Source organism: Salarias fasciatus, chromosome 16 (genome assembly GCF_902148845.1).
Source record: "Salarias fasciatus chromosome 16, fSalaFa1.1, whole genome shotgun sequence".
In the NCBI taxonomy this organism is placed as follows: domain Eukaryota; kingdom Metazoa; phylum Chordata; class Actinopteri; order Blenniiformes; family Blenniidae; genus Salarias; species Salarias fasciatus.
The window spans coordinates 31,592,368-31,604,706 of record NC_043760.1 but is presented as its reverse complement, the minus strand read 5'-3'; the positions used below and the strand labels follow the sequence as shown (position 1 = coordinate 31,604,706).

Below are 12,339 nucleotides of genomic sequence, written 5' to 3'. Positions count from 1 at the left end.
GCTGTTCATAAAAGGTAAAACAACCCCGAAACACTACTTTATTACAGAAATGTGAGTATTTCAAGTTCATAATTTCCACATCTGGTCACTGAAAATATTATCAACATTATTAAGTTGTTTTGACAGACTAAATGCCTCAAGTAACTGCAGATGGCATATCATAATGTTCATAATCATCATAATGTTTTGCACAAAAGGGGTTAGAAGTACATTTCATTTTGTGAAATTGTGAGAAATACCTGTGGAATCCCTCTGTGGAGAGCATTTTTTCAAACAGTAGTACTAAAAAGTGGATTTTGCTTCGCTTTATTTGACTGGCAAAGAAACTCTTTTTCAGATATTCTCAACAGTGTATCTCAGATCATTTTCTTTGTCTTTTACATTCAGAAGAAAAAAATATATTGAAAATATGATATTTATGAGGACAGAAGTGCACAAACACCATCCGCTACAGACAGACATGGTACATGTGACCGACCAACAAAAGGAGACTTGATATGACAAAATGAGGAATATTACTGACAAAAAAAACAATAAAAAACAATGCAGTCTTGACTTTATAATTTTCAAGAACTGCCGGCCTTCCTGTGGATTGCGGTAAATTATGGTATCTGATAAATTATTATTGTGTAAATTGTAGCTTCTTTACTGTACAGAGTTAAGAAATATGTTTGAAAAGATTAAAATCAATACATACCTGTAAAAGATTTTTTTTTTACATTTTTAATGTTTTATATATATATACGAATATATAAAACTCATTTCATTTTTTGTGCCTAAAGCGGCTGCCCCTCAGGGAGCAGCAGTGATTGGCTCAAACTGGACACGTGACCGTGACGTCATGAGGAAGTGTTTTAGTCGGAGCGTGTCTGTTTGTTTACTGCCGCGGCTTCTTCCCCCTTCCCTCCTCGGCGCTGCCTTTCATCACTTAAAACCTTCATTTCGGTTCCAAAATAAATGCAAACGAGAGTGGGAAGTATCAGAAGTGCTGCTCCTGCGCGTCTGTCGTGTTTTTACCGCATTAACGATGAGGAAGACCCCCGCTAACCAGGCATGCTAAAGCTAAATGTAAGGTGCCGTCTCAATATTACACATCTCCGCTGCATGCAGCTTTAATATATTTAATACATCACGTCAGTGTAAACTGCGTGTTGTTTTTTTGTGCAGCTGTTAGCTTCCTGACAGAGAGGCTAACATGGCGACGATAAAAGAAGATATGACCTCTCAAGTCATTTCTCAAGAGATAAGGTATGAATGGATTTTTTATGAGCTTCTTATCAATATGTCCTAGATTGCATTCACAGGAACTCACGTTCTTGCTCTTTCCCTCCACCCATTCTTCTCTCCCCTCAGGGACTGCTGACTGACAGTATGACCAAAGACTCCCTGCATCATGGCTCTGACTGAAGTTTACTGGGATCACCACATACCACTGCCCAAACTTGCTCCAGCCCAGGCCAAGGTCACCGTGGCTCTGGTGGCACTGCTGTGCTTCATCAACAGTTACGATGGGGAGTTTGTGTTTGATGATTCTGAAGCTATCGTCAACAATAAGGTGGGTTAAACCTAAACCATAGGGAGGTAACTTCTCTAAGCGTTTTTACACCTCTACCATCAAAGGGGTGTAACATGTCAACACAAACAAGATGCATTAGTGAGTACATGTCAGGAAGCCCGCGTTTGCTTGCAGCAGAAGATAAGCAACATAGTAACTGATTTTGCCATCCATCAGCCCCCCTGCAGCCAGTCTTTGAACTGTGCCAGTAGACATTCAGAAAATCATGTGTAACTATTCCAGACTCCCTCTTCAGCAGCCTTTTTTCCAGTCTTGTCTTGGATTTGTTTAAGCTGATGGTTTTGAAATGATCCTATAGTTTTAATGAAAAGCTAAATTGCCTCAACTTTTTTCAAATGGTGTTATTAATGTTGGGTGTAGGGGTAGAGCAATATGGATTTTGCAGGGCCGATGCCGATACTGATTTTTTCCCATCACCCTTAGCCGATGGCCGATTATGGACTGCCGATTTTCTTGAGCCAATATTTGGGGCTGATACTGCTTTTTCTTCCTCAATTTACATCAAAAAATGACACGATAACAAAAATTACAGGTCTCAAGCTTAAAATAAATATTTATTGAACAGTAAAAAATCATAACAGATTTGTTCAACTTTATGCAACATACTTTAAAATGAACAAAAAGTGTTTGATTCTTTTAATTATTCAACTAATAACCTATAATGCCTATAAAATAAAACAAAACAAAACAAAACAAAAATTTAGGCACGCGCGTATCGGTCAATGCCGATACAAGTGAAAAACTCGGCTGACCGATGCATTGGTCTAGCCTTAGTTTTAATGCTGTAGTTAATGGTTGTAATGTTGTAATGAATGGCTTTATTGCTGTAGTTAATGGTTTTATTTCTGTAGTTAATGGTTGTAAACCTGTAGTTCCTGGTTTTAATGCTGTAGTTAGAACTTTTAATGCTGTAGTTAGTTTTTAATGATGTAGTTAATGGTTTTAATGTTACGTTAGTGTAATTACATGCATACTACAGTGTAATTACATGCCTTTTAAGGTGTAATTACATGCGTGTTACGGTGTAATGACATGCATGTGATAGCGTAATTACATGCGTTTCAAAGCGTAATTACATGCGTGTAACGGCGTAATTACATGCGCATTCCAGCGTAATTACTTGCATGTTACAGTATAATTATATGCCTGTTACAGCGTAATTATATGCATTTTCAATTATAATTGCATGCGTGTTACAGCGTAATAACATGCGTTTCAAAGTGTAATGTTATGCATGTTATGCATATTAGTGTAATTTTATGCGTGTTACAGCAGAATTATGTTTTACAGTGTAATTGCATGCGCGTTACAGTTTAACTGCATGCGTTTTAAAGTGTGTGTGCACGTATCGGCTGATGCCGATACAGGTAAAAAACTCAAATATTGGCCCAATGTATCGGCCGGCCGATGTATTGGTCTGTCGTTAGTTTGGCGATTGCAGTTGCAGTTCATGTTAATGAGATTAAAATGTTGTGTTTGTCTTGCAGGACTTGAGGCCAGCCACTCCGCTGAACAACATTTGGAGCAATGACTTCTGGGGAAGCAACTTGAGTAGCAACTCTAGTCACAAATCTTACCGACCTCTCACTGTCCTAACCTTTAGGTAACGGCTTCTGCTTGAGAAATGACGTCTCTCTGCATCTTCGACTCTTTGCTTCTTGTGTATATCTGAATTCATTACTGAGGTTTTGATTGGACATAACAGCTGGCTGCTCTGCAGTGACTAATGCACTCCTCTTTTTATCCTTCCCAGTAGCATCGTCACACCGCGTTAGGCTTAATGTAGTCTGTCACATCAGTCCACGTTTCTCTACAGCCGAACAAGTTGTTTATGTAATGGTGCTGTGATACGAGGCTGCGTTGATCTGTCTGGTACTTTTCCAAGCAAACCAGAAGATATAAACCAAAATCAAGCTGTTGAGTTTTATATCAACCAACCTTTAAAGACGCAGTAATTATATGTGCTCAGTGTTTTGTGGCTCTGTTGTTTGCATTTTCTCAAATCGAAGCGCGAATCAAACGTAATCATTCATTAGTGCAAGTGAGACAGCGTATGAATGCACCTGCACAGACAAATCCAGGAGACACAAGGCAGTGAATAATAAAAAGATAAATTATGATGGTTAAAGGTCAACAGCTACTCAGCAGTCTGGAAATTTGTGGGATGAAACTGTTGACCTGAGTTCTTCCTTTAAATGCTTTTGAACCATCTTCCTGATGGCAGCAGTTCAAGATCCAGAGACACTGCATGTGTGAAACGGAGATCAGCACCCGTTAAAACTTTTGTTTGATTTAGTTTAAACATTTTTGGTCGCTTTGACTTTCAGACTTTAAAGCTCGTGTCTGGAGTTTTGAAAGAGAGAGGTTTTTTTTTTAATCCAAGTCTCGAGGTTCCGCCCTCTCTCTGCTTTCATGAGCAACCAAGCCACGCCCCTTTAATTGTGCACGCTATTATCCGTCGGGTGAAAATGAGAGCCTCCGAGTCCTACAGCATCCTCCATGTTCAGCTGTTTACGGTGGATGTTCAGCAGACAGTGGATATATCCGAGGTAAGCGGGCCGGCTGCTGCGGAGCTAACTCACCTCTGCCTGGGCGAGCGGCCGTGCTCTCTGGCTGCGTGCACACCTTGATTGACGGCACGAGAATGCGGAAGCTCGAAATCTATTGGCTGACGCTGACCGGCGCTTTTTTGGATAACATGGGGGTCTATGAGACGAAGGCGGGGCCCATAAATAAATTTTTATATTGCTTTATGCTAATATTATATTGTAGTATCGAACCAGACTGACACATTTAAGCTCTGTTGAAAAATGATACATACGTTGGAAACGAACGGAAACTCCGGAAACGAGCTTTAACTGAACCACAAATGTGTTTATTTGGAAATGAGCCTTCTTTAAAATGAAATACAAACGGAAGATGTGTCTCAGACACTCTTTATTATGAGTGGCTAAATTGAATTCCCTCACTTGTTCCCAGTTTTCTCCAGGTTTTATGACTGTTTTTACTCATAATCTGATCCTGAGCAGAAATGAAAAGTTGAAGAATCCTGTTACAATCCAAAAGGAGCAACTTCTCCTTCAGAAGAAGGAATTCTTCCATTAAACTCTGGAGAACAGAAACAATAATTCCTCATACAGTTTAATGTATAGAACTAATATAACAGTGCATTTTCATTTAGTTCCCATACAAAACAGACAGAGTGTGAGAATATATGTGACCTTTGAAGTGTTTTGGCCATAAATCCTATAATGTTGAAAATCAGAAATTTCCATTTTCGTTTCCTCGTTTTGCTCTCCGGCAGGCTGAACTACCTCGTCGCAGGAGGCCTGCACCCCGTCGGCTTCCACGTGCTGAACATCGTCCTGCACGCCGTCGTTTCCGCCCTCATGAACGACGTGTTCGCCATCCTGATCGGAGGGCTGGACCACGACGAGCAGGGCAGGACGCTGAACCACGCGCCCAAGACCTCTCTGCTCGCCGCCATCTTCTTCGCAGCACATCCCATTCACACAGAAAGCGTGAGTAACACCCCGACACATTAAAAATTGATTCAGATGCATAATTAATATAAATTATTAACTAGGCTGCACAATATATAGCAAGTATGTGTTTATCGTGATATCGGCATCAACAGTTAAACTATGCAAATATGAAATGACAAAATTTGAAGTGTGAAAGAAAAGTACGATTATTTTACTTATTTACAAAAAAAGTAAACTCAACTAATTAAGACATTTTAATTGATTGACAGGGAGAGAGCTTGGTTATTATTGATGGAGACAAACTCCATTGCTCTGCTCTACAGTCAGTACGGCCCACTGAGGCACTGAACCCGTCCTGATTTTTGGCATCAAGCGAACATCCCTAAGAAGAAGGATTCCCTTCTTACACTAGATTGTGGCATCTTGACACGCCGGTCCAGAGGTTTTAATACAAACATCCAGTGGTTCCACGCCAAGAACAAAAGCGCCGTCTCAGCTGGGAGCGTGAGGCCAAGGTGCGAGCGGTCACACGGCCCGACTATTAGCTGTGCTAGGAATCTTATTGACCTGCCAGCATATGTGTTTTCACGCCAAAGCTTGGCTGGAAGGCAGCAATTCTCCCTCTCTATTCTCTTTAATCATGCAGGGCAAGGACTGGGCGAGACCTGGGGGGTGGGAGGGAGGCAGGCTGCCGGCTTTGGCCTGCTGTACGTATCAAAGCAGGCAGCCCCAGGATGCCGGCCGTACTGTACCCACACACTGTATAGAGATACACACCAACAGGCCGCGCTAATAATGAGAGATCCTTTCTATCTGTGTTAATAAGCTTCCAGTTGTATCTGGATGCTCCATGCAAAACAGAACAGGATCAGGCACATGTTAGAAAAAAGAAAGATGCTTTCTGAAAGGATGCATGTGTTGATGCAGTCGTTATCCCGAAGTCTTCTTGGTAGAGACATTTTTTTCCCCCTATCTTGCATCTGAGGAAAGCCTTTTAATCCGTCACAATTTGGCATGCTTTCCCGTCTTCATCTCAACAAGGTGGCTGGCATCGTGGGACGAGCGGACCTTTTATGCGCTCTCTTCTTCCAGCTCTCCTTCCTCACATACTGCAGAGCTTTTAACAAAGGTATGTGGGCATCAGACACAAGTATTATACTTCAGGTACACGCTGACGCCGCGCTGTACGGAGAAACGTCTCTGCATGTTAATGCTTACACGTCTCACGTCCAGCGTTGGGAGGCGGGCTCTCGAACGCATGTTTTCGCGTCCTGACTGCGTAACGGGTTTGGTGTTCGCTTTGTGTTCCCAGGGAGCGACAGAGATGAGAGGTTCTCTGTCCAGTGGGTTGTGGTCAGCCTCTTGCTGTGTGCTGCGGCAATGCTCTGCAAAGAACAAGGCATCACCGTGCTGGTATGAAGTCTTTTTGTGGAGCCAGTTCTAGAGGTGATGGATTCATCATGTCCAGTAGTCAGGATGTGAAACTGAGAGATCACATCAGTCAGGCTAATGGGAGAAATAAACTGCCATGGTAACACCACCCTGAGAAATCTGAAGTTTGTTTTTTTCTCGTTGGCTAAATGATGTGAGGATCCGTTTTGTCGACCTATATAAATTTTAAATGCGGCGGATCCTTCCGTCTGTGTGTATCTTCCTTCAGGGTGTGAATGCAGCCTTTGATGTCCTCCTGATCTGTAATGTTAATGTGTATGAACTCAGCCAGAGGCTACTCCTGAGGAAGAATCCACTTGATGTGAGTTAAACCTCATATACTCCCCCCACTCCCACTCCCACTCCCACTCCCACCACTCGTCATAAATTATGCACGGTGTTATGTGATGAGCGTCTGGTCACAGGCCTGCTGCGTGCAGACCGTTGAGCCTACATGTGGCTCTGGGTCTCAGTGACACTTGGTTGTGTTTCCTTCAGGTAAATGAGGTGCTGCGGTCGGGATTACTCACCCGATTGGCTCTCATGGCTCTGGGAGGACTTTCTATGCTCTATGCACGCTGGAGGATTATGGGAACCGGGCCACCGGCATTCACCGAAGTAGACAACCCCGCGTCTTTTGAAGAAAATGTATTTCTTCGAGTGAGTGACTTCTTCTGTTATGATTCGTATTTATCGGACTGATTTATTTAACTTGATAGCTCATTTTCTGTTTGTTCAAACCAGTTTTCCAAACACAGTGGCTTTAAGTCAGAAGTTTAAGCACTGCTCCCCTCTCTCTCTCTCTCTCTCTCTCTCTCCCTCCCTCCCCCTCTCCCCCGTCTCCATCCGGCCCTCCCCTCCCACCTCTGTGATTGGCAGATCGTGAACTATAATTACTACTACTCTCTGAATGCCTGGCTGCTGCTGTGTCCCTGGTGGCTGTGCTTTGATTGGTCCATGGGCTGTGTTCCTCTCATTAAGTCAGCCACTGATTGGAGGATGGTGTGGCTGCTGCTGCTCTGGTGCGTCCTGATAGGCTTGACAAGCCAAGCTTTATGCTCACAGGACAGCCAGAGACGGAGGTAAGCCCGCTCGGCCCGCTCGGCCCGGCTCGGCCCGGTTCGGCTCGGCCCGGCTCGCTCACACTGCCACTGAGGACACGAGTCACACGTCAGCAGAGCTTCACTCAGACCTGATTATGAAAATATTCCCTCTTTCACTCAGTGTGACTTCAGGGAGAGAAGCTCTCCCAATTTGGTTTTTTTACTGAAAGTTTCTGTTTAATTAGTGCATTTATTGATCTACATTATTTCAAATGAAAAGACACTTTCACACACTCATAACATTACATGACCCATCTGTTTAACCAGCTGTTAAATTAAACAGAAATCACATCGGTGTACCTGGATTTATTATAAACAGTCACACTGAAATCAGTCATTTTCTTAGTTCGATTGCAGTGTATTTACCCTCTCCTGTTTTCCTGTTGTCATTTGGGATTCTCCTTCGTCTCTCAACAGAACCCTGACGCTGGGTCTGGTGCTGCTCGTGGTCCCTTTCCTGCCGGCCTGTAACATTTTCTTCAGGGTGGGCTTCGTCATCGCGGAGAGGGTCCTCTACCTGTCGTCGGCCGGCTTCTGCCTCCTGCTGGCCTTCGCCCTGGGGCACTGCTTCCACCGCTGGTTCAGATACAGGGTGGGCCGACCAGAACGGCCTCTCCAATTTAAAAAAAAAAAAAAGCACCATGTGGCTTTAAACGTCACCTGCTTTCTGCTCGCAGAGGTTGCTGTGCGTCCTGGTGCTCGCGCTCCTGTGCGTGCACGTGGTCCGCTGTGCTCTCCGCAGCCACCAGTGGAGGTCGGAGCAAAGCCTGTTCATCAGCGCCCTGTCGGTCTGTCCTCTCAACGCCAAGGTAACGCCGGTCGCGCTTCGCCGTCCGTCTGCTGCATTTTCAGTGAATACACATGTGACAATGTTGACGGCTCCTCGTGCGCTGGCCATCTTCTCAGGTGCATTACAACGTAGGGAAGAACCTGGCTGACAGGGGAAACAGTTCCGCTGCTGTCAGCTATTACAGAGAAGCAGTCAGGTATGTTTTTAACAACCTAACCAACTTTTAACAGGTAAATAAGAAAGTGAGATACGTCGCGTGTGTTTTGCGTCTTGCAGGCTCCATCCCACCTACGTCCACGCAATGAACAACCTGGGAAACATCCTGAAGGAGAAGAACGAGCTCGTGGAAGCCGAGCAGCTGCTGTCTAAAGCTGTTTCCATTCAGTATGTTCAATCAAAACCGCTCAGTTCACACGAGAAATGTTTTTTTTCACACGTTTCAAACTGTAAAAACACCCTGAAAGGCTTTCTGTTAACACCTCTGTGTTTGTAAATCTGTGCAGGCCCGACTTCGCTGCGGCCTGGATGAATCTGGGGATCGTTCAGAACAGCCTGCAGAAATTTGAGGAAGCGGAGCAGAGCTACTGGAATGCCATTCGCTTCCGCAGAAAGTATCCAGACTGTTACTACAACCTGGGCCGCCTGGTGAGGGAACATGAGTCCTCTAATTAAACACTGAGGTCGAGTCGTGCAACTCCGTTCCTTCCCCATCAGACTAAGCTGAGCATATCTTTAATACAGGCGCGCATCCAAGTGAAGCTGGTGGTGCAAAGCATGATGGGATTGATCAGCTGACTGAATCAGATTTCTCTCTGAGTGTCGATTTTGTTGAACTTTATTTGGTCCTCATTTAAACGGCACAATCTCACGAAATTCAGTTGCATTTTTCATACCTGACAATAAAGTGTGTCCTGAAGTTTAGAACAAGGCGAGTTTATTTTTACAGGCTCATTCAGACATGAAGCAACAGAGCTTTCCAAGGACATTAAAACAAGGCTCTGAGTCTCAATCTTATGAGATTAAGATTAGGAAAAAAATTAAAGTTTTTAAAAAGGCATGAAAATGAGAGTGAATGAGTTTTATTGCGATAAAGGGAATGGAATAATTGTTGAAAAGTCTGTGCAGTAATCATAGTGTTGTTAGTCCTGATATGAAGGTTGTGAGTATCATCAGGAGTTTGTTCCTCAGATGAGTGCAGGTACTAAAAGTTGAATTTGTTGTTTAATTTCAAGTCTGCGTCCATAATTACTTCCAGATTTCTGGCTTGATTCATTGTCTTGTGAACTATTTATCTAAGATATGAGCACATTTACAGGTTTTTGCCAAACAAGCAAGAAGAATTAAAGGTGTTGATTTGTGTTTTGATGGCAGTATGCTGACCAGAACCGACACATCGATGCCCTGAACGCCTGGAGAAACGCCACAGTGCTAAAACCTGATCACAGCCTGGCCTGGAACAACATGGTCATCCTGCTGGACAACACAGGTCGCTGCGCAAAGCCTCACGTTTAGCGATTCAGCTCATCAGAAGAATATTTCTATTACTGTTGTAATGGATAGTCTTAGTTTTTGCAGGGGGAGCCCATGAGTCTTTGTTTTGGTTGCAAGAAACGTATCGTTGTTATTTTGGAGAAATCAGGAAATCTAAATGGCCAACAAGATTAGACCGGAAGAGCAGGAATCAGCAATGCTTGAAATTTATGTATTAAAGCTTTGTGTTGTGAGTTTTGAAGGCACTCTTCCCTGCCGTGTGGAGAATGCTCTGATTTCCAAACGCTCAAGCCGTTTTGTCAGAAGCTGCTCCCGCGGGGGCGGAGTCTCCCAGGAGGGCACTGGAACTGTCCAATCAGAGCTCAGTGTGCTCCTGATCAAACGTGGGCAAGCACAGCCAGAACAGCGCCCCCTCAGAGTTCCCCCACCGCATTTGTTCCCCAAATCTGACAGAAATAATTCTACCCGTCTCCCCCAGCTCTCTGCCAACAAGGAAAAAAAAAAAAGAAAAGAGAGAGAACAGAAGAACAATAGGTGTCATTTTGAAACGGGGAGGAATTGGGAATATTGTTTTCTCTTTGGTGTTCACCCCTCCTCTTCTGTTTTGATCATTGCACAAACAAAAGACCGAATCAGTGTCAATTCAGGCAGACGCGCACCGCCAAACGTGCAGCCAGTCACACGTTGGCAAGCTGCGTCCGAAGGGCACAGGCCATGACTCAGGACATGGCCGCCATTGTTTGGCCCTCCGTCTCCCTCCCTGTCTGTCTTCCTCCGTTTCTGGGCAGACATCAGACGGATCCGTGACAGAGATCAATAACTCAGTGGGCCTTGTGTTCAACCTTAATTAGGAGACTAAACCACTCCTCCATGTGTGGAGAGGGAAAAACTCCCCTCTAGATACTGCTGACAAAAAGAAGCAAACGGTCGTTATCTCTGTATATCAGTTGCTCCCGGGGTGTTTCTGGAGACCACGCTTTAACATTCTGTCTGGTTTGGTTGCATAAACGTTGCCCTGGCTTGCCGCGCGCGTCGCTCAAACGATGAAAACGATCCCGCGCCTGCAGCTGCGGGCGTCATTTAATATTAATGTCTGACATTTTTGGTAATTTTCCGGTCTGTCTTCAAGGCAACTTGGGCCAAGCCGAGCTGATCGGCCGCGAGGCGTTAAAGCTCCTCCCCAACGACCACACCATCATGTTCTCATTGGCCAACGTCCTGGGCAAATTACAGAAGTACAAGGTGAGTCTGCACACTGTCAACACCAGGTCATGCACGTTAAAGCTTTGTCTGCGTCTCCTCCGAGTCACGAGTGGTGAATTTCTATGACTACTAAAGATAATTCGGCATGTTTGTGTTATTGTATTGCATTTATTTCAGGAGTCAGAGGGCTTCTTTCTCCACGCCCTTCGAATCAACCCAAACGCCGCCAGTTGCCATGGCAATCTAGGTAAGGCTACTGTAATTGTGATTGTGTCACGTATTTTACAGTGTTGCTGAGAGATTGAGAAGCGAAAAAAAAAAAAAAAAAAAGTATTTATGCACAGTAGCAGAAGAAATCCCGTGAAGCCGTGCACGCACCGGGCGTGTGGTTTTCACAGTGTGGGGTGGAGGGGCGGCAGAGAGCCGCTGCAGGGGTCAGCAGGAAGCACCCGGGGTCCCGGGCGGCCTTTTCCAGGGAAATTTTTTATGTTTTTGATTATCAAAACAGGATAAAATGAGCAGAAATCACAGCATGTTGAAATCAGAGTAAAGACTATAAACAAGACACCAATGCTTTTATCAAAAATCTTACTCTTAGTGAAAAAAAACGTGCAGCTCGATATCAGAACGTGTGTGTGTGTGTGTGTGTGTGGGGAATCCCCGTCACTACATGCTGTCAGAATGAAGCTGCTGCAGCTTAAAGCCGCTCTGTGTTGGTGCTCAGCCGTGTTGTACCATCGCTGGGGCAAACTGGAGCTGGCGAAGAAGCACTACGAGCTGTCGCTGAAGTTGGACCCGGAGGCTCCCGGCACCAGAGACAACTACAACATGCTGCGACGCAAACTGGACCAGCTTAAACGCAGCGCACCCTGAGGGAACCCGCCAGGACCCCCGCCTGCTGTAAAACACATTTTCCCATTGTCCCACTTGGTATAATTTTATCTCACTAATTCTGGCTTCAAGACATTTGGAAATAAAAAGAAAAAAAACATAAACTGTGTGTCAGACTTCATTTCTACGGGGAGGGGTGGAAAAAGAACTTCAAAGAGGAATAGGTCTTCGTCGTGAATGTCATTTTAATTGTAGGCTTGTGTCTGAAATGGAAGCGCTGTGTGTTTGATCCGGTTCCGCGGCCGGGAGGTGTCTCCTGGTCACACGGCCGGCTGCACACGGCCGTTTTGTTGCCCCATTTGAAGGCCATGTGGACCTGATCCACGCTGCACCCCGTCCTCTTTTCATCTCCGTGACCCCGTGTTGTGT

General features: G+C 44.7%; 1 protein-coding gene across 2 annotated transcripts; it reads left to right on the top strand.

The window, feature by feature from the left end:
* The first annotated feature begins 851 nt into the window (after nucleotides 1–851).
* Nucleotides 852–12,099, top strand: tmtc4 (transmembrane O-mannosyltransferase targeting cadherins 4). 2 transcript variants are annotated; one of them, XM_030112423.1, is made up of 19 exons: nucleotides 852–1,068; nucleotides 1,168–1,248; nucleotides 1,354–1,555; nucleotides 3,064–3,179; nucleotides 4,881–5,097; nucleotides 6,103–6,190; nucleotides 6,374–6,474; nucleotides 6,722–6,814; nucleotides 6,991–7,152; nucleotides 7,372–7,574; nucleotides 8,013–8,187; nucleotides 8,273–8,404; nucleotides 8,502–8,581; nucleotides 8,662–8,769; nucleotides 8,889–9,030; nucleotides 9,757–9,871; nucleotides 11,006–11,118; nucleotides 11,257–11,326; nucleotides 11,804–12,099. In XM_030112423.1, exons 3-19 carry the CDS (start codon nucleotides 1,394–1,396, stop codon nucleotides 11,950–11,952), a joined length of 2,226 nt encoding a protein of 741 aa, XP_029968283.1. In that variant the 5' UTR covers nucleotides 852–1,068; nucleotides 1,168–1,248; nucleotides 1,354–1,393; the 3' UTR covers nucleotides 11,953–12,099. The 2 variants fall into 2 exon arrangements, with proteins under 2 accessions (XP_029968283.1, XP_029968284.1); XM_030112424.1 differs by having other exon boundaries at nucleotides 852–1,073.
* Nucleotides 12,100–12,339: the final 240 nt, after the last annotated feature.

Coding starts and splice junctions, on each gene's coding strand:
- tmtc4 (XM_030112423.1), top strand. CDS start 1,394: ATGGCTCTGACTGAAGTTTACTGGGATCACCACATACCACTGCCCAAA. Junction 5,098..6,102: donor ATCCCATTCACACAGAAAGC/GTGAGTAACACC, acceptor CATCTCAACAAG/GTGGCTGGCATCGTGGGACG. Junction 8,405..8,501: donor TCTGTCCTCTCAACGCCAAG/GTAACGCCGGTC, acceptor CCATCTTCTCAG/GTGCATTACAACGTAGGGAA.